Source organism: Pyxicephalus adspersus, chromosome 10, assembly GCF_032062135.1.
Source record: "Pyxicephalus adspersus chromosome 10, UCB_Pads_2.0, whole genome shotgun sequence".
NCBI classification, from domain to species: domain Eukaryota; kingdom Metazoa; phylum Chordata; class Amphibia; order Anura; family Pyxicephalidae; genus Pyxicephalus; species Pyxicephalus adspersus.
This window is the reverse complement of record NC_092867.1, coordinates 58,701,522-58,723,781: the sequence shown is the minus strand read 5'-3', so window position 1 is coordinate 58,723,781 and position 22,260 is coordinate 58,701,522. Positions and strand designations below refer to the sequence as shown.

The 22,260-nt window shown below is 44.7% G+C and overlaps 3 protein-coding genes across 5 annotated transcripts in view; 2 read left to right on the top strand and 1 right to left on the bottom strand.

The window, feature by feature from the left end:
* The window catches only part of LOC140339029 (uncharacterized), a 150,369-nt gene extending 146,304 nt beyond the window's left edge, over positions 1-4,065 (top strand). For 2 of the 3 annotated variants that reach the window (XM_072423533.1, XM_072423534.1), the window contains exon 2: positions 2,681-4,065. In XM_072423533.1, the coding sequence (XP_072279634.1) occupies positions 2,681-3,936 (1,256 nt within the window). In that variant the 3' untranslated portion in view covers positions 3,937-4,065. The remainder of the gene's footprint in view (positions 1-2,680) is intronic. The other variant, XM_072423535.1, reaches the window with a different exon arrangement.
* The window catches only part of LOC140338964 (uncharacterized), a gene marked incomplete in the record, with an annotated part of 329,302 nt that overhangs the window by 48,441 nt on the left and 258,601 nt on the right, over positions 1-22,260 (bottom strand).
* LOC140339826 (uncharacterized) overlaps positions 10,959-22,260 on the top strand; it is a 21,944-nt gene continuing 10,642 nt past the window's right edge. The window contains exons 1-3 of the mRNA XM_072424727.1: positions 10,959-11,423; positions 16,148-16,179; positions 21,263-21,405. Of these exons, the coding sequence (XP_072280828.1) occupies positions 10,981-11,423; positions 16,148-16,179; positions 21,263-21,405 (618 nt within the window). The 5' untranslated portion in view covers positions 10,959-10,980. The remainder of the gene's footprint in view (positions 11,424-16,147; positions 16,180-21,262; positions 21,406-22,260) is intronic.

Genomic DNA, 22,260 nt, shown 5'->3' with positions numbered 1-22,260 from the left:
TTCCAAAAAGGTGTGGGAAGAGTTTAGTAAATTAAGTGAAGTATAGATGGGATAAGCTGTCCCAGTTTTGCCTGATGAACAGGATGCTCAGGGGCATATTGAGGAAGGTGTTGCTACATCAGTGGAAGTGGAGGCTGAAAAAGTGCTTGGAAACATGAAGCCTCCAAAACCAACAAAAGGTGTAAAGAAAACTTTCCAATGTAAGCTGTGCAGCTATACTTGTCCCAGACACTCAAATCTTGATTGTCACATGCAGAGGCAAATGAGAACTGGTTCTGGAGAAAAGCTTTATCAATGCTACATTGGTCATGTTCAGTTTACGCAGGATGGAACCATAAAAATGCACATACTACATAACCCTACTGAGAATGTAGCCAAAGTTCACTGTCCCCATTGTGATACAGTCGTTGATGACCATTATGGCCTTATTCAATATAAGAAGTCTCAAAAAGTCTTCAAAATTTAACTGGAGTGGTTGATAAGACAAAGGAGAAGGAAGAACTGCTGCAGCTGAAGGTTGATGTTCAGGAATACAGTAAGGATCTAGAAGAAACTGATTTAAAGATGCTTTGCCAAAGTTGCCTAAAGATGCCAAAGACAAATTGGTCAAGGGCACCGGGTCTATAAAAAGAACATTTTTTGTTTGTTGTGTTTTGACCTTTTTGAAAAGGAAAAACACAGGTCTTCAATGGCAGCCTACGGCCACATTCGTCTGAATGCTCCCAATCTCGTCTGATCTCGGGTTCATACCTACTTGGCAGCCTGTGTCCCAACCCTAAGGTTAAAACAAGGGGGGGGGGGTACGTAACAGCTGGCAAAGGTAATCACAGGGTTTCGTCCAGGATGACAGGTACCTTGCCCCAGATACAGATTATACGCAGAGTATTTTTCTGTTTAGTCAGTTTTCCCTTTCACCTGAAGGTGGGGTTGAAGTACCAGGCTTAATGATAGTGAGCTTCTTGGCCAGGTGGGGGAGCTAATAATGATAATATTAATAAATAAAACCCTTTATGCACTTTTAACCTGCTAGCCCTCTTTCCTGTTTGAAACACCCCGTTGCTACAGGAAATCTCACATCTTTAAAACTATTTTGTTTCAAGCGTTGGTAGCTCATTTTCATGAGTTCTCTCCCAGGATTTGCAGGTTGTGTTGGTATTGGGAAGCCCAATGCTTGGAAGGTTGATAGAGCATCTGATACTGAGGTTACTATCTGGGTTTTTCCATTTTTGGAGAATAGTAATCTAAATGGATGTCCCCATCTGTAGTTAATTACCGTAGTTAATTACCCAGAAGTGGGGGGAAAAAGTCCCTGCGTCTTATGGTCCAAATGTAGCCTCTGTGCCCGGGCCGTCTCTCCAGATATCAATGAAACGCTTTGATGTACAATGAGATGTGCTTTACGGAAAAAACGTTTCCCACACTCAGAACATAAATACGGCTTCTCCCCTGTGTGAGATTGTTGATGCACGATAAGATTTGATTTGCGTGTATAACTTTTCCCACACGCAAGACACGAGTATGTCTTCCCACCAGTATGAGAGATTTGATGTAAAGAAAGACTAGACTTTTCTGAAAAACATTTCCCACACCCAGAACAAGAATGAAGCTCTTCACCAGTGTGCATTCTTTGATGTACAGAAAGATGATATTGATAAAGAAACACTTTTCCGCACTCAGGACAATGTCCCCATCCTCTGTATTCCCGGGATTCCAAACAGGAAGGTCAGGAGATCCCTCACCATCATCAGGTAGGTGGAGCTAAGGGCCCCATAAACCCAACAGAGAGATGTCCCCGTCCTCTGTATTCCCGGGATTCCACACAGAAAGATCAGGAGATCCCTCACCATCATCAGGTAGGTGGAGCTGAGGGCCCTATAAACCCAGCAGAGAGATGTCCCCGTCCTCTGTATTCCTGGGATTCTACACAGGAAGATCAGGAGATCCCTCACCATCATCAAGTAGCCGGAGATGAGCGCCCCATAAACCCACCAGAGAGATGCCCCCGTCCTCTGCATTCCTGGGATTCCACACAGGAAGATCAGAAGATCCCTCACCATCATCTGGTGGGTGGAGCTGAGGACCCCATAAACCCACCAGATAGATGTCCCCGTTCTCTGTATTCCCGAGATTCCACACAGGAAGGTCAGGAGATCCCTCACCATCATCAGGTAGGTATTGAACAATCCTAATTCTTGATCGCCTAAGCAATTGACAATAAATGGGAGTACAAAGCATCCCGGGAGGCTCTTGGGTGCTTCTTCTGCACATTGCGGAGCATCTCAGGCACGGGCAAAAGGAACCTTTTCGTGAAAAGGGAAAGAAATTTCTGAGACGGATGCCGAGACGACGCAGGACTCGATGGACCGATCGACTCGCTGTGAGATCAAAGGAGTGGAATTTTTTGTTTTGGGCATTTTTCAGTTTACTTCCTTCTTAAACTTCTTTTACTCCTGACACAAACAGCACCCCCTTGTGCTTTGTAATGATATTGTAGTGAGTAGTCATCAGTTTTGCCTTTTACCAAGGTGATGGGGAGGGGCTTCAAAGAGGGGAGGAGTCCCAGCTGGTTGGGACCTCCCCAGAGGAGATCTCCTGCTTTCATCTACCTGATCCAGATGGAATGTTGGTTTGGGTGAAGTAACCCTCTCATATCCGGCCATTATATTTTTTTATTTTCCAGGACACTCCATGGAGAAACCCTCAAAGTATCGTCTGACTTTATCTCCAGATTGTAAAATGGAGGCCATGACAGGAGATTGTGCGGGAGAAGAGACCATCAGCTCAGCTATGGATAGACCATCCTATCACTCTGACTCTGAGCCTCCTCCTCCTGTGAGGGATGGTGCCGGCATTCCAGAGAATAAGCTATTTTCCTGTCCTAAATGTGGGGAGAGTTTTAGCTCTGAGCGAAGTCTTTCTGTACATCAGACGTCTCACACTGCGGAGAAGCTGCGTTCCTGTCCTGAGTGCGGAAAAATAATTCTTTATCAATATCATCTTTCTGTACATCAAAGAACACACACTGGTGAAGAGCTTCATTCTTGTTCTGGGTGTGGGAAATGTTTACATCAAATCTCTCATACTGGTGGGAAGACATACTCGTGTCTTGAGTGTGGGAAAAGTTATACACGCAAATCAAATCTTATCTTGCATCAAAAATCTCACACGGGGGAAAAGCCGTACTCCTGTCCTGGATGTGGGAAAAGTTTTGTCAATAAATCACAACTCGTTTTACACCAGAGGACTCATACAGGGGAGAAACCATTTTCCTGCCCTGAATGTGGTAAAAGTTTTACAAAAAAATCACGACTAGTTGTACATCAGAGATCTCACAGCAGTGAGAAGCCATTTTCTTGCTCTGAGTGTGGAAAATGTTTTACACAAAAACATCACCTTATCACACATCACAGGATTCACACAGGGGAGAAACCATATTCCTGTCCCGAGTGTGGAAAATGTTTTACACAAAAAACAGATCTTGTTATACATCAGAGATCTCACACAGGGGAGAAACCATTTCCATGTCCTGAGTGCGGGAAAAGTTATGTACGAAAAAAAGAACTTGGTATACATCAGAGATCTCACACAGGGGAGAAACCATTTCCATGTCCTGAGTGCGGGAAAAGTTATGTACGAAAAAATGAACTTGTTATACATCAGAGAACCCACACTGGGGTGAAACCATTTTCCTGTCCTGAGTGTGGAAAATGTTTTGCACAAAAAACAAATCTTGTTATACATCAGAGATCTCACACAGGGGAGAAACCATTTCCATGTCCCGAGTGTGGGAAATGTTATACACGAAAATCTTTTGTTACCAGACACCGTAAGGTCTCACACCAAGAACATTTGCGATCCTGCCCTGAGGAACATTTCCCACACAAATCGGACCTTGATGAGAACTCTCACACAGATGATGCCGTATTACATTCCTGAGTTTGGGAAAGTTTTGCTCAGGAAGGAAGGGATGTGTGAAGAAAAAAGGTGGAGTTTCCACAGAGCAGTAACTACAAAGGGTGTGGATGAACAATGTATAATAAAATCAATAAAGATATCTAGAACAAATCTGAAGTTGTCATCATGGCGCCTTATATTATTGTGTGAGGTGGCGGAGAGATTTCCTTCCGGTTAGAATAGGAGGAGTCTTCGGTAGAAATCAGCGTTTGTGTTGCGTTATATAGGGCAGGGGCAGGTGGTTCGCTGCTCTGGTTGGTGCAGCGGGGTCAGGAGAGAGCCAGACCCGCGGAGATCAGGGTGGTGGGCAGGTTGAGTTTTTAGACAGGTTCAGACCTGTGATGTCATTTCGAGGTGGTTTCTTCCCCTTTGAGTGACACACGGCCCCCCCCCATCCATGCACGGTCTGTGAGAATAGTGGTCCATGAGCTCCAAAAATTTGAGCACCACTGATATAGGGGCCTCAGGTACCCCATAAGCTTTTGTATTTGATAGCAAACAAATATTCACACAAGACAATGCAAACTCCATTTGGGGACCCTGGTTTTGAAATAGCCAATCATCACATTTTGTACTTTATATAGAAGGGTAGATTTCATTAAGACTTAGTCTACACGGACGTTTTCCCCAGCGATTACCCTGAGGCGTTAAAACCCCGTGTTTGACATTCCCATGCTTTCCAATGGGCTAATCTACACCGGGACGTTTCCTGGAGGCACGTGTTAGAGAGTTTCACATAACACTCCTTACAACGTTTGAAAATTAAAATGCAGAGTAAATGTGATTAAAACATAGAAAACGCTTGCATTCAATCAATAGAGGCTTTTACAAATGTTTTTAAGGTTCTTATGAAAGCTTCCAATGAAAACAATGGGGGCATTTATAAACGTTTAAGAAGGACATTGGAATTTGAAAGCCCCCTTTATAAAGGAGACTACCAGATCTCCGCCACCCCACCCTGGGGAATGAGTACAGTGGTACATAAAACCCCTTACTCATTCTTTTTTTATTAGATGTGTGTGTTTTGTGTAACTTTGTTAAACTTTTTATTTACAGGTTATCCCACAATGAACAGATGATTCCTATGGCTACATTCATGACATGAGCACAGCCGTACTACTCCTGACAGTGTAGGATCCCCGGGCACTGGAGGGCAAATGAGGACAAGGCTCCCCATTCACCTCTAGTGCTCCATGATTGGCTGAGGAGAAGGAAACCCTGAGGATGCCAATCACAGAGCAGGGCAATCAGCGTGGCTCTGTATGCTGACAGCTTTGTTTCTTCATTGCTCCTGTGGCCCTAACGGAACCGTTGGATGCAGAACACACGTCACAGTTTTGCTAGGGCTTCGGGAGCAATCAAGAAAGCGAAAGCTATCAGCAGAGCAGAGCTCCACTCCGTGATTGGCTGAGGAAAGGGAAACCCTGATGACGCTTGAACTGCCATCGGGGTGTCCCTTTTCTGTGCTAATTCGCACTAGAGTTGAATGGGGAGCCTTGTATTTATTTGCCCTCTAGTGCCTGGGATCCCACACTGTCAGAAGTCCCACAATTGTGCTCATTTCATGAATGCAGCTGTGGGAATCATCCTTTCATTGTGGAATAACCTATAAAAGTTTAAAAATTCCACAAAACACACAAATCTAAAAAAATAATTGAACAATAAAGCCCCATTTTATTTTTTACACATATTTTAACCCTTTAACTTTACGTACACCTGTTCTCATTCCCTGAAATGGTTAAAGGGGTTTATAAACGCTTCAGGAAAATTGCATCATAGGCGCCTATAAGTGTTTTTTAGCATTATAAAGGCAAGCTTTGAAACGCTTGTAAAAGTGCATAAAAACACGTGGACGTGGTAGGACTGTTTACATGCATTTTTAAAACTGTCTGTGTTGACCCAGACTAAATGCCTGGGCAAATCCCTTCTACATTACTGCCGTGGCGATAAAACATGCCACAATAAAATAGGCACGTCATGAATTCCAGGAGGGCATACACATGACTTGTCTGTCATTAAAAAAAAAAAAAAAAAAAAGATGGCGATCTCACACATGTGCAATATTATCGGCAATATTATCATTGTTTCTTTTAACAAATGCAGCATCAGACGACACAAATCTTTGAAAGTAAATGGGTTTTTTTTTGGGTTTAGTATCAGCTCTCGGAGTCCCCTGTGTACACTGAAAATTTCACGTTTGTACAACGATTGGTGTGGGAGATAAGAAGGTTTATACATTGGGGTAATGACAGCAGCATGGACACAGACACAGCTCTCATGCTGCTGCTGTAGGAGGAGCGGGGTTATCTCACAGTACAAGGTGGGCGGAGCACAGATGATCTCTAAGGTCTATAGGACACGCCCACTCTTGGGGAGATCACACTGAAGAAGAATTCCATAAAATAAGATAGGAGATGTGCTCACACACAGCTGATGTCGTGATGTCATTGCATAGCCCAATCAGCTGGTAGTACACATTCCGAGGGTAGGATTATCTCATAGGACACTTTTGTCTGCCTCCTGTCATTTGTGGCCCCAAACTCACCAGCTGTGGACTGGCACTGGTCTGCGGCCCGGGGTTGGGGACCACTGCTTAACATTCCCAGAAGGAGGGACTTCAAAGAGGGGAGGAGTCCTAGCTGGGTCCTCCCCAGAGGACCTCTGCTGCCTCCATCTACCTGATCCGGATGGAATGTTTATTTGGGTGAAGTAACCCTCTCGTATCCGGCCATCATATTTTTCTATTTTCCAGGACACTCCATGGAGAAACCCTCAAAAGATCATCTGACTTTATCTCCAGATTGTAAAATGGAGGCCATGACAGGAGATTGTGCGGGAGAAGAGACCATCAGCCCAGCTATGTATGGACCATCCAATCCCTCTGACTCCCTCCCTCCCGGAGGGAAGACATTTTCCTGTCCTGAATGTGGTCAAAGTTTTACACAAGAATCCCAACTAGTTGTACATCAGGGATCTCAATGAGGTATTACCTGTCACAATGGCTCCAGGGAAAAAAAAGTTGTCTTTTGTGGCGTAGGATTTGGGAAAAATAACAGGTTCTTTAGGGCCCTGGAGCCAGCCAAGGTAAAAGAAGGACGGGTTCCTTGGCCAATCCTGTGCTGAGATGTGTTCACCTGGACTCAGGTGCTGTGAAAAGGTGATCAGTCAGAGGCTGGGGGGAGGGCAGTGTGTTCCAGGCATGAGAAGGCAGCAGAGCTCCAGGAAAGCATCCAAACCACCTCCAAACTGTGAGTTAACAATGTTGATGTTAAGTATATGAGATAGAGAGACAGGGTACCAAGTGAGGTAGGCAGGTGCCTAGCCTGGATATAGTTTTGTTGTAAGTAGTTCTTTTCTGTTAAAAAGTTGTATATGGCTAGTTGTATACTTCCACATGACTAGTTGCTAGTTGTATTCCTCTGCATGACTGGTTGTATATCTCCACGTGACTAGTTGCTAGTTGTGTGATAAAGAAGGGTGATATGGGCCCCACGTCTGTTCTCATGCCTTATATATCCTCACACTCCTGTCATACAAGATTATGGTGATGAATGTTCTTCAGTGGATTATAGATTGAAGGTTCCTTTCAAACATTAGAGGTGTAGATGGTAGAACATGGAACTCCCACCTATACAAGGCTTTGGTGATGGACCTTCCATAAAGTTCAATATTTTCAGTGTATTTGATATCAAAAGTTCCTTTCACACAGTAGGGGTCATCCATACAGGACTATGATGATGGACTATGTACAAGGTTCTACAGCTTTTCCTCTTTAGCAGTATAAATATAGATGGCTCCTCCAAACTGGGGGGGGGGCATAATATTGACCTCTCATCCATCCAAGCCTGGTGATGGGCCTTCCACAAAGTCCCACATCTTCAGTGGATCAGTGGATTTTATATTAAGGGTACCTTTCACTGATAAGGAAAAACAATACCTCTGTCCATGGTGAGAGGATTTGGAGGGTTTATTTAGAATGGAAGTTACAAAGTAAAAGATTAAGAGATGGTGGGGCCAAAAAAAGATATATTGTTCTTGTTACATTACATCAGCATTGTAGAATCAACATGACATCACATCCAAATTTACTACAACCTAATGAAGAAATAATTCTTACTATTATCTCAACCAACTCCACCAAGGCTGGATGATGAGTCACTACGGTATCATAAACACCTTACATTGAAGGATCCTTTCACAGAGGTCCTGGTGCAACCCATGGACCTTCCATCTATACAAGACTATGGTGATGGACCACATCTTCTTTTGTACATGTACATGTAGAACCTTGTACATGGTCCATCACAATAGTGATGCAAAAAAAATGTTGAATTGTGTATTTTTCTATTAACAATTGGTACATATATAATTATACAATATAAGTTTTTCTCAACGCGTTTTGACAATCATAGGCTTCCTCAGGGGTTTGTTGTTGCAGAAGTTGTACGGTTCGTTTGGTTGAGGAGAGGTCTAGGCAAACATCCACAGGATATACATACTTTTCTGACGGGGATTATCACTGTACTGCTACAGTTGTATTGTTCCAAGGACAAACAAAGGTACATAATTTCCAAAACTAGGTCCTTATTCAGGTCCTGTGCAGTAATTATCATACATAGAATCACTATATTCTTTGGATCCAATCCACCAACTCTTTGGCTTGAACATATTTATTCGCACGCAGCTTGAAACTTTTATTCTCTTGCCTAGACTTATGTCTACTTTACAGATACAGCAGTGAGTAGCTCCTCCTCTAAACATTTCCTTCATTCTACTTTTGGGATGATGGCGCCCCATGGCTGAGGGGTTCATCAGAGTAATCTGTTATCATACCAGTAACCCTTCATTCACCCCATCCATTTCCCCCTGTACCATGCTTTTTGCATGGCCACCCATTTCACCTTGTTGGTCTGTGGATGATGAACAGACTGGAAAGGGGTTGGCCATGAAGGTGACCAGCAGGTGAAGTTGGGTAATACCTGCACCTCCCAGTCCTGGAACAAATTATGCTATAGTAAGCTACAAATAGTAGAGGAGGAACTTTGCTGACCTTTTTGATGCCCCCCCCCTCCAGAGGGAAGCCCCCAGCCACCTTCAGAACTGTCCCTCACCAAATGATAGATATAATTAGTCCAGGAAAATGGCCTCTACAAATTTCTTAATATTAGAGTTACCCCTAAGCTAAAGATTGATTGCACCTCCAACTCCTGACAGAAAGTTTGAGCAGGGGAACTGCTAAGAACTGAAACAATTACAGTCCACCAAAGTCAGCAGCCAATGATTGGAGACCAATAAATCAGTAACAGAGCCTAAGTGGTTAAAACCAAATCACCTAAAGATTCACAGAAGAGTGTGAAGATCTCTGAATAACCTTGAATCTGAGAGATTTCTTTAGGTGCACAGAAGATCCACTAAGGACCCCTCAAAACCCAGCCTAGGACTTCTCCATTATTAGGACACACTAGGTTCTAGGCAAGATCAGAGCTCACTTCAGCATGGGCATTCTTGGGGCTACAATTCCAGATTGTACTAGATCAGTGCAGGGGAATTTCTCAAATTGGTTGGCACAAACGGGGTTCAGGTCAGAATGGCAGAGTGTTGGGTAAGAGGGTTACTAGCAAAGTGTCATGTGGAGGTATACAACCAGTCATGTGGAGGTATACAACTAGCCATATACAACTTTTTAACAGAAAAGAACTACTTACAACAAAACTAACTATAGCCAGGCTAGGCACCTGCCTAACTCACTTGGTACCCTGTCTCTCTATCTCATATACTTAACATCAACATTGTTAACTCACAGTTTGGAGTGAGGTTTGGATGCTTTCCTGGAGCTCTGCTGCCTTCTCATGCCTGGAACACACTGCCCTCCCCCCAGCCTCTGACTGATCACCTTTTCACAGCACCTGAGTCCAGGTGAACACATCTCAGCATAGGACTGGCCAAGGAACCCATCCTTCTTTTACCTTGGCCGGCTCCAGGGCCCTAAAGAACCTGTTATTTTTCCCAAAACCTACGCCACAAATGAAAACTCTCTTTTCCCTGGAACCATTGTGACAGGTAATACCTCATTGGGATCCCTGATGTACAACTAGTTGGGATTCTTGTGTAAAACTTTGACCACATTCAGGGCAGGAAAATGGTTTCTCCCCTGTGTGAGCTCTCTGATGTTAAAAGAGTTTTCATTTATTGACAAAATTTTTTCCACATTTAGGACAGGAGTACGGCTTCTGCCCTGTGTGAGTCCTCTGATGACAAATGAGTTGTAATTTACAGACAAAACATTTCCCAACTCAGAACATAATTACCGCTTCTTCCCCATGTGAGATTGTTGATGTATGAGAAGATTTGATTTGTGTGCATGACGTTTCCCACACTCAAGACACGAGTATGTCCTTCCACCAGTATGACAGATTTGATGTACAGAAAGACTAGACTTTTCTGAAAAACATTTTTAACACTCAGGACAAGACTGAAGCTCCTCACCAGTGTGTGTTCTTTGATGATATTTATAAAGAAAAGATTCTCTACGTGTAGGACCTCTGATGTACAGATAGACTTCACTCAAAGCTAAAACTCTCCCCACACTCAGGACAGGAAAATGTCTTCCCAACCGGAATGCTGGCACCATCACTCACAGGAGCAAGAGTATCAGAGCCAGAGGGATTGGATGGTCTTGTTAGCACTACAGGTCGTGCCGGCGCCGCTGCTCCTAATCGTAGGCACGGACGCCGGGTCCTTTCTTTCAGGTAACCCACTACCTATGTTCCATGCCTGTGTTTCCTTCATGCTGAGACTGCTCTGGTGTTTGAGCTGGCGTGTGTGTGTCTCTCCTAATCTATGAAGTAACACACACACGCCCTCTGTTTTCTACAGCCTATGGCTGGTTTCCTGCAGGTATTTAAAGGCACCTCCTACTACAGGAAGTTGCCTGAGCAATCTCTGGCTTACCCTGTGTAACTCTCAGTGCTAAGGTGTTTTCCCTGTTTTGCTTTGCTTCGTCTGACTTTATCTCCAGATTGTAAAATGGAGGCCATGACAGGAGATTGTGCGGGAGAAGAGACCATCAGCCCAGCTATGGATAGACCATCCAATCCCTCTGACTCTGAGCCTCCTCCTCCTGTGAGCTATGGTGCCGGCATTCCGGAGAAGAAGACATTTTGCTGTGCTGAGTGCGGAGAATCTTTTCTTTTTAAATATCATCTTTCTGTACATGAAAGAATGCACACTGGTGAAGAGCTCCATTCTTGTTCTGAGTGCAAGAAAAGTTTTGTAAATAAATCAAATCTCCTTTCTCATCAGAGGACTCACACAGGGGAGAAGCCATATTCATGTTCTGAGTGCGGGAAAAATTTTGTCCGTAAATCACAACTCATTTCTCATCTGAGGATTCACACAGGGGAGAAACCATTTTCCTGCCCTGAATGTGGAAAATGTTTTGCACAAAACACAGCTCTTGTTACTTATCAGCCAACCACATAGAAATACAAACATTGTAACCGACCCGTTGTGCCGTATCAGTAGCAGGAACCATGATATCTTAAGGTTTTCAGAAACATTTTTATAAGAAAAGAAAAATAAAAGAACAAACAAATTAACTAATTAAATAAAAGGAGTTAAGAATAAAGAAAGAGAAAGAGAAAAAGGGAAGAAGGAAGGCGGGGGGATGGGGGGTTGGAGTTGGCATTGACCAGCTATAGAATCAATCACATCTCTGAAACAATGGCGGAATGCAATTAGGTATCCATCCCAGAATACTCAGCTGTCTAGGGGGGTGGTCGTAACAAACGGCAATATTCCTCAGTAGTGATAAAGTGGACCCAGTGGTACCAGGTCTGTGCGAATGTTTCTGCTTTCTTAGCATCAGTGGATATCATATCCTCCATGTGATATATATCAGCAACCCTTTGCAACCAATGTACTACCATCGGAGGGGCAGTATTCTTCCATAAGGCTGGGATACAGGCCTTAGCTGCATTGAGAAGGTGTCTCAGGAGAGAGTTACTATAGCACCTGCGGGACTACAACAGTCTAGGCATAACATTCATTTTAAGGACATTGCACCTCCCAAACCATGTAAATGCCATCTGTCTCCACCTCTGTAGATCACTTCGGATTTTATTTAATAGAGGGATAAAATTGAGATCTACAATTTGCGTTAGATAAGCGGGAATCTGTGTGTCCAGGTAAGAGATAGCTGAGTTAGAGCACTTGAAGGGAAAAGAAGGGGCCGAGGTCTCTCTAATTTTTCTGGGAAGAGTAACACTCTTTTGCGGGTTTATTTTGTAATTAGAGAGCGAGGCATATCTGTCTAGCTCCCGCATAAGAACCGGTAAAGTAGTTACCGGTGTTGCAACATAAAATAAAAGGTCATCCGCATAAGCAGCTACCTTATGTTCAGTGGGGCCAATCTGGAGTGGGAGAGTTCACCATTAACCCGTACTCTGGCGCTGGGGGAGGAATACAATGTTTCTCTCCAGCGCAGAATACGAGGGGGAAGACCCAAATGTGTCAATGTGGAGAGCAGAAACTTCCAGTTCACCTGATCAAATGCCTTCTCAGCATCATTGGAGAGGAGCATTAGAGGGGTGTTGTGAGTATGTGCAAAGGTAATAATATTAAGGGTACTGTCGTGTTGTCCCTGGCTTCCCTCATCGGGAGAAAACCTCTTTGGTCAGGATGGACAATATCATTCAGTATTGGAGTCAGCCTATGCACTAATATGCTGGCAAAAAGTTTCAAATCACAAGTAAGCAAAGATATTGGTCTATAATTGGAGCATAGGAGAGGGTCCTTGTCTGGTTTGAGTATCACTGATATGTGGGCCGCTAATGTGTCAGGAGGAAGAGTGTGACCATCAGTGAGCGCATTCAGCGCTAAAACTTAATGCGGGCCTAGTACTGGCTGGAATTTCTTATAGTAGGCTAATGTCAGACCATCTGGGCCGGGAGCCTTCCCTGGTGCGGCTTGGTGTATTGCCGCTTGTAGCTCAAGCAGTGTTATCGGTTTATCTAATATCTCTATAATGTCTGAGGACAATGTCGGTAAGTCGGAGGCGCTGAGATATTCCTGTATTGCGATCTGGCGTTGTGGAGATGACCTATCACTAGAGTCCCCTTGTAAATTATACAGTAGACTGTAATAGTCATGGAAGGTGTTAGCAATGTCAGGGGTGTCGTGTGCCAGGGTGCCCAAAGAGGTTTTGATTTTCGGGATATACATGGTCTAAGCACCCTAGCCAATGCCCTACCACAGTGGTTGGCATGTTCACAGTAGTACCGTTTGCAACGGGTGAGTTGTATTTTAGCCTTTTCCCTGTACAGGGAGTTAATTTGTGTACGAGTAGCGAGTAGTTGGGATTCCAGGTCCGTTGTTGGAAGCCTTTTGTGCAACATTTCTAAACAATGCAACTCCTGTAACAGCGTATCAAGCCTTTGGTTAGTCTTTTGAGTCTACAGCTCTGTAAGAAGAAGGAGGAAAGTTCTTCCTCAGTCTTTGCGGTCAGTTCAGGGTCTTCGAGCTGTGCCTCATTCAGCCTCCAAACACTGGGTTTACATTCATATATCCTCCCAGAGATCTCTATCATAATGGGGGCATGGTCAGAGAAAGTTATGGAACCAATACTCGAGTCACTAACCTGTGAAATGGCATCATGGGATATCAGAAAATAATCAAGTCTGGAGTAAGTATAGGGGAATTTGTAAGGGGAATTTGGGAATATGGTGTTTTTTTTCATTAAAAAAAGTATATAAGACCTACCCTGAAAATAAGACCTAGTGTGTTTTTGGAAGCCCAAAAAAATATAGGACAGTGTCTTATTTTCGGGGAAACACGGTATATGTTTACAAATGTAAATAGTTGCTTCTCTATCATACCCTGGACTATGAGGAAACGACCGTCTGGATCCACTTTACACAAAGAGGGGGACCATGGAAGAGAACCATCTATTAGAATGCTAACTCCCCTAGATTTAAAATGGGGTGAAGTGCTGTGATAACTGTATTTGGCTTGTTTGTTACGCAGGACCGGGATTTTGTCATGGTGGAAGTGTCTCTTGCAGAAAGACAATATGGCGTCTGCAGTTTCGGAGTGTATTGAATAGGACTGAACGTTTTGAGGGAGAGTTTAATCCCTTAACATTCAGAGAAGTGAGTGTGATAGTCATAATTCCTGTGGTCTAACGGTAAGGTATGGGAGGGGAAAGGGTGGGGGAAATTAATAAAGAATAGGAGGAAGGAAGAAATTAGGAAATCAATAAAATAAGGTACACAAAGATGAAAAAGCAGTGAGAAAAACAAAAAAAAAAACCTAAAAGGAAGATGAAATAGAGCTCTAGGCGCTAAACCTAAGTAAGTAAAACAATATACCACAACACCGAACTCTACAAGAGGCCGGGTGTACCTATGTGGGGAGTGTTATACAAGTGGGTGTGGACCCACTGTGCCACTGACTGGGTATGCTCCAGAGGGGCATAACTAAGCTGCTACCAGGTCTTCACTAGAGCCTCTGATGGTGAGGATAGGCTTGGGCTGCAGGGTAGCTGTCAGGTGCCACTCCAGAGCAATCCCCAGGCCAGTGGCAGCTGACCACAGGAGTCAGGATACCCGGTGCAAGCACCGAGGGGCTTGCGTGGCCAAGAAGGTACGGCACGACCTGCAGTGCTAACAGTACCCCCTTTACGCCCCCTCTCCTCAGGCCTGGTCCTGGACAAGAATTCTTTCAAAAGACGGGGTGCATTGATGTTCTCTCTGGGTTCCCAAGATCTCTCCTCAGGGCCAAACCCCTTCCAATCTACCAGAAACAGGGTTCTCCCTCTACTCTTCTTCATCCCCAGAATGGCCTTTACCTCATATACATTCTCATCACTGACTACGGGAGCTGAGACGGGTCTCTTGACAAAACGATTCAGGATGACGGGCTTTAGCAGGGAGACATGGAAGGAATTCGGTATCCAGAGTGAGGCTGGCAGCTTGAGTTTGTAGGAAACGTCATTGATTTGTTCCAGAATTTCAAACGGACCGATGAAGTGTGGACCCAATTTGTAAGAGGGTATTTTGAGCCGGATGTATTTTGAGGAGAGCCAGACTTTATCACCAGGACGAAACTTAGGAGAAATGCGGATTCCTTCATGCGGACGGAAGCTTAAGAGCTCCCCTAGTCTCCTCCCAGATTTCAGAGAATTCTCTTGTGGTAGCATCTGCGGCAGGAATACCAGAAGAAGAGGACACCGGGAGTGGGATATTTGGTTGTTGGCCATAAACAATAAAAAAATGGCGATTTCTTGGAAGATTAGCTGACATGATTATTGTATGAAAATTCAGCTCACGGTAATAACTCAACCCAGTTATCATGATGGAATTTGATGAAATGTCGTAGAAAACTGGTCAGGATTTGGTTGACACGTTCCACTTGACTGTTAGACTGTGGGTGATAAGCAGAAGAAAAGTCCAGAGACACATTCAAGAGATTACAAAGAGCTCTCCAGAACTTAGACGTGAACTGTACACCTCTATCTGACACAATACGGTGGGGAAAACCATGGAGACGAAAAATATGTTCAATAAATTTTTTGCCAGCTGAGGAGCAGCAGGAAGACCAGGCAGAGGAACAAAGTGCACCATTTTGGAGAAACGATCCACTACTACCCAGATCACAGAACACCCAGAAGACAAGGGTAGATCAGTAATAAAATCCATGGCTATCTGTTGCCAAGGAGCCTCAGGAATGGGCAGGGGAAGCAAAAGGCCCGCAGGACGTTGCTTGGAGGTTTTATACTGTGCGCATGACGGACAGGCCTCTTGAATGTCTTGCCACATGGTTGGCCACCAGTAATGTTGAGAAATAAGTTGGAAAGTCATTCGTGGTCCGGCATGACCTGCAATTTTTGAGGAATGACCCCAGACTAGAATTCGCTTCCTGAGGTTCCGTGCAACAAAAGTCTTTCCGGGTGGAATCTCAGAAAACTTGACAGGGCATACAGCAATTTTTGCGGGATCAATGATGTGTTGAGGTTCCTCCTCTTGATCAGTAGCATCAAAGGACCTTGAGAAAGCATCTGCTTTGATATTCTTCTATGCGGCATGGAAATGGAGAACGAATTCAAAACGTGCAAAGAAAAAAGGACCATCTAACTTGACGAGGATTCAGTCTTTGTGCAGACTGCAAATAAGTCAAATTTTTGTGGTCCGTGTAGATCACCACCGGATGAGATGCCCCCTCGAGAAGGTAATGCCATTCCTCTAGTGCCATTTTTATGGCCAATAACTCTGTCTCCAATTGAGTAGTTACACTAGGGAGCTGAGAAGGCCGTGGAGAAGCCACAGGGCACCATCTTACCGAAGAAGATTTTTGTGAAAGCAGCGCTCCCGCTCCAAGAGACGATGCATCCACTTCCAAGTAGAATTGCTTGTTAGCATCAGGGAGATGGAGAACTGGAGCAACAGAGAAGGCCTGTTTCAAAGTTTTCAAAGGCTAATTCAGCCTCAGCTGTCCAATTCTTAGGGTTTGCTCCCTTATGGGTCAAAGAGGAGATGGGAGCAGTCAAGGACAAGAAGTGCGGTATGAACTGGCGATAGTAGTTGGCGAATCCCAGAAACTGCTGGATTGCTTATAAACCTGAAGGACGAGGCCACTTTAAAATTGCTGACAGCTTCTCAGGATTCATCTGCAGACCAGTGTCCGATATTATATATCCTAGGAATGGAATAGAGGATTTCTCAAAGGAACATTTTTCGAACTTGGCGTACAGACGATTTTGGCTTAATCTTTGAAGAACCAAACGAACCTGCTTCCGCTGAGTAGTCAGGTCTGGAGAAAAAACATGAATATCATCAAGATACACCACAACACAGGGATATAGCAAATCTCTGAAGACGTCGTTAACAAACTCCTGGAATACTGCAGGGGCGTTGCTTAGTCCAAAGGGTAGTACCAGGTATTTATAGTGACCGCCACGGGTATTGAAGGCTCCCCTTGGCGAATCCTAACCAGATTGTAGGCCCCACGTAGGTCTAACTTGGAAGAAACTTTAACTCCCCTAAGGCGATCAAACAACTCAGGGATTAGGGGAAGCGGGTACCTATTCTTTACTGTTATTTTGTTAAGACCCCTGTAGTCGATGCAAGGACGTAGGGAGCCATCTTTCTTTTTCACAAAGAAAAAACCTGCACCAGCTGGGGAGGAAGATTTGCGGATAAATCCTCTGTCAAGGTTCTCTTTGATATACTCGGACATGGCTTGAGTCTCTGCTGGTGAAAGGGGATAGATACGCCCACAAGGAGGCGAGGAACCCAGGACCAAGTCAATAGGACAGTCATACGGCCTGTGAGGGGGTAGCGTTTCAGCCTCCTTTTTATCAAAGACATCCATATAAGCATGATAGGCTGCCGGCAGACCCTGGAGATTGGGTGGTACCTGCATTGACCAAGGAGGCTGGACAGAAAGGAGACATTTTTCATGACAGTATGGTCCCCAACGCAGCACCTCTCCGGACTTCCAGTCAAGGACAGGTTCATGAACACATAGCCACGGAAATCCCAAGAGGAGAGGATGCGACAGACTTGACAGAACCAGGAACGCAATTTCTTCAGAATGAAGTGTTCCCACCTGTAATTTTACAGGTTCCGTGATGAAATGTATGGACTCAGACAGAGCCTTTCCATCGACGGACGATATAGTCAGAGACCTCTGTAGGCGTTGAACGGGTATCTGTTAATGATCCACTAGGCATTGTTGCAGGAAGTTCCCTGCTGCACGGGAATCCAGAAGCGACATCTTAGTAAATTGAACATCGCCTAATGACAAGGTTACTGGCAGAGTCAGAGGAGGAGAGGAATTACCTACACCTAGGGCTGCCTCTCCTACGGACCCTAGGCTCGGATGTTTCCCGGCTTCAGGGGACAAGTGCGGAGCACATGATCAGACCTACCACAATAGAAACAAAGTCCTTTAGCACGGCGGTGATTGCGCTCCTGTTCAGACAGCCTAACTCGGTCAACCTGCATGGGTTCAGGGACTGCTGACGCCATGGGAGGCGGTGGGTTAGAAGCTTGTGGAGGTGAAAATACCAGATGACAGGAACCCGCTTCACGTGCCACCTCTCTGGTGCGTTCCTGGAACTGTAAATCAATTTGAGTGGCCAAGGAGATGAGGTCATCCATGGAGGAGGGAATGTCCCGACCAGCCAATTCATCTTTAATTCTCCCACAGAGCCCCTCCCAAAAAGTGGCCACAAGTGCCTCATTATTCCAGCCAGGTTCTGAGGCTAGCATACGGAACTGGAAAGCGTACCGGCCCACGGGTTGCTTCCCTTGACACAACCGCAGCAGGGAGGATGTGGCAGAAGTGGTGCACCCGGGCTCATTAAACACTTTGCGGAACGTCTCTCGGAACATGTAGATCCATTATAGCTGGGTCGTTCCTTTCCCAGAGGGGATTGATCCAGGCCAGCGCCTACCTAGTAAGGTGTGACATCAAAAAAGCTACTTTGGCTCGGTCAGAGGCAAATTGGTGAGGTAAAAGTTCAAAATGAAGAGTACATTGATTTATGAAACCCCGGCACTGCTTAGGGTCACCATTGAAACGTGGAGGAGCTGCAAGATGCAGTCCAGAACCTAGTACAGGTGGCGGGGCAGGAACTGAATTGGTTGGAGCAGAGAAGCTTGATGGCGCTGGGTTGGCAGATGTCAAATCATTCATGCGCATATTCACATTACGTATATAGGCCAATATTTGATCCTGATGTTCACGCTGCTGAGCCAACTCCTGGCGTAACTCAATGGTACTGGGAGGATTCGGATCAGCGGAGTCCATGGCCTGAGCAAACTGTTATGCAAGTGGGTGTGGACCCACTGTGCCACTGGCTGGGTATGCTCCAGAGGGGCGTAACTAATCTGCTACCAGGTCTTCACTAGAGCCTCTGATGGTGAGGATAGGCTTGGGCTGCAGGGTAGCTGCCAGGTGCCACTCCAGAGCAATCCCCAGGCCAGTGGCAGCTGACCACAGGAGTCGGAATACCCGGTGCAAGCACCGAGGGGCTTGCGTGGCCAAGAAGGTGATGGCAATCAGACAAAGTCCAGAAACAACGCATCATGACTTTAAATCCCGACTCGAGAGTAGGAACATTCCTAGAGCTTGTTGGTATTTTAGACCAAGCCCGGATCCACTTTTCATTTGATCATTAGGTACATATTTAAGCCCATGAGGATTTCCTATTTTATTAAGCTCACTATATACTACTGAAATCAATTTAGAAGGTAATGGAGTCCAATACTGATAGTTGCATTGAGCGATCTTGATGTTGGGTTAGCGGTAAAATCCAATGACACAACTGCAAGTATCTAAAACACTGGAAAATCAAGATTACCACGGATAGTATCCCAGCTAAGAATTCCCGATCTATCCAACAATGAATACGCCATGGAGTAATGCTCTGCCCTCCATTTAAAGGCAGACGGCGATTGCCAACCTGGATTTAATAATGGGTTATTTTGAATTGGAAGTAAGGGTATGGATGCGGACATCAATCCACTAGAGTATCTAATTCAATCCTAGCAGCGAGACATAAGTCGCAGATGTGGAGTCATATTAGGCGGTCTAAGTGTCTCAGGGACCCATGGAAGTGTCCGTAAATCTGTCAGGCTACAAAGAAACTGTCCATATTGGACCCATAAAAGTGTCTTTGATCCAGCATAAAGGGAACAAATGGGAGCAATATGGCTAGCCTGATAATACTTTAAAGAATCGGAACCCCCAAACCCTCTGCTTGGTTATTAGCTAATAATGTTTTCCGAGATATTCGTGGTTGTTTGCCGTTCCATACAAACAACATCACTGACCTTTGAAGACCCTGTAATACTTTAACAAGAACCGGTAGTGGGAGTGTTCTAAACAGATATAACACCTTCGGAAGGAATGTCATCCTAACTGAGTTAGACTTCCCAATCCACAAAAGTGGCAAATTCGTCTATCTAAATAGCATTTCTTTAGGTTTAGAAAAGAGTGGTTTAAAATTTGCATTATATAATCGCTCATAAGTATTTTGTTTTGAGTTTGATAAACAAATAATCAAGGTGCTGTGTCGACCATTTAAATTTACCAGGCCCAATACCTGAGCAAATTCTTTTAGTACTGACAGTTTGGCAGTGAATAAAACCATAGGTTGGGTTATGGTCAACAGGATGTCATCTGCAAAAAGGTTCAATTTATAGTCCTCCCCACTTATCCGATTCCAGGAATATTAATGTTGGATCTGATTAAATGGGCAACGATAAAAATTAACCATGATAATGGACACCCTTTTCTCGTACCTCACTGGGAATAAGGAGGAATAGTACGACATATAGCAAATCCTAGCAGATGGAGAGGAGTACAGTGCTGATATCCAAGCCATACATTGTACCTGAAAACCCCATTTAGGATAAATTAAAAATAAGTAATCCCAGGAAAGGGAATTGAATGCCTAATGGACATCTAAAGCAAATATCATGCTTGGGATACTCTCAGAATGTGCTAGATGAAATACGTCAATTATTTTCTTTGTACTATCAGACTCTTGATGCTGAACTTTAAAAGAAGATTCAGGGTGTTGGACCTTATAATAAGAATATTGTACCTCGGTGGCATATTTAAAATGTTGGACTTAGGAGGAAGACTCCAGGCGTTGGACCTAAGAGGATGGCTCTTGATGTGGGAAAGACTTTGGGTTCTCTATGTTGGAGACAATGTTTGATAGCGATGCCGAGTCCAAGCACACCTGTCAGATTCTCACTACACCATCCAACAAGGATTATTGGATGGGTGGTTGTACCAGGATGAAGTTCTCAGACACATCTATGCAGATGGGAGATGACTATGGATAGCAGAGCACGGTACAAAGATGGCAGCCATTGCGTGATCCATGACCAGGCCGGAAGTCAGGCCAAGTGTAGTCAGAAACTGGCAGAAGCCACACAGGGTCACCAACAAGGAGTCACCGAAGCACCGGGTCACTGGAGCACAACATCTCATGGACACATGAAGGGACCCGGTGGTCAGACATTTATCTGATGCTCAGGCAGGATGGGCAGGTAGGGGGAGGGGATTTCTATGTCAGGGAGACACCAATAAAACCCAGTGCAGGAACAAGACAGAAGAAACCCCATGGTGATAGGAGCACAAAGATCTGTCACACACAAATCAAACAACCCACTTCTCCGATTTGTCCCAATCCCAGCAGAAACACAATAATAACATCAAGAGATGGAGAGGAGCCAAACAGAGCACAAAGTGGGGTGTCTTGTGAGGTGTCCTCTATTTGTCGCGGCTGTAGTTCCTCTGAGCTCCACAAGGAAGGAGATAGAAGGTATCTATGGAAACCACAAACAGGAAGTGTCTATGAAAACAGGAAGTGATGTCAGACATAGACCGGAAGTTCCATGTGGGATAAAGCAAACAGGAAGTATTGCTGAGAAGGTAATGAAATATTATTTTATGTTTTACATCTCCGTCCTTGTTTAGTCACTGCAGCACCTTTTATCACCTGCAGATGGTGCTATGCACATATATGGTGTGGAGATATATAATTACCCCTTCTGGGTCAGAACATTTCTTTATTTCTGGGTTCTGAACACTTTCTTCATGTTAGAGATCTGATTCTGATTTACCAATCACCAATTGTTACCGGTTGGATTGCATTGTCTCCCCAGCTTCCTTTTGGTGGGTGCATTGCCCAGCACTTTTCAGTAGTCACCTGGCAGTCATCAGATAAAGAGCTCAGGCTGGGCTGTGTAACAATGAGAGAGCTGTCAGTGAGAGGTGGCGGTCTGATAGCGGCTGGCAGAGGATTTGTAGAAAGCTGACACGGGTATAGGGGTTACTGATTATCTATGGCACCGATAACTGCCAGCATTACATTCATCACATGGATTATACAACCGTATTTCAGGTGCCGGGGGCTGAGGTTTGTTATTGTTTGTCACAGACAGAAATCTTCAGCACCACCAATCTAAGAAAATTCACCGGTATGGGGGGGTCCATCTGTCCTGGAGGGTTCACCGGTATGGGGGGTCCACCAGTCCTGGAGGGTTCACAGGTCAGGGTGGCTCTACCGGTCCATAACATGGCACTGGTCTAGGGCAGTGCACCATATCAGGAGAGGTCACGGCTCAAGGAGGGTCAACCAGTCCAAATCAATCCAGCGGTCTAAGAGGGGTCACAAGTTAGGGAAAGCCCACCAGTCCTGGAGGATTCTCCATTAGTGAAATAGTATTGTAAGAAGAATTCAGGAATGTATTGATTACTAACCCATCCTAATATTATACAGCTGCT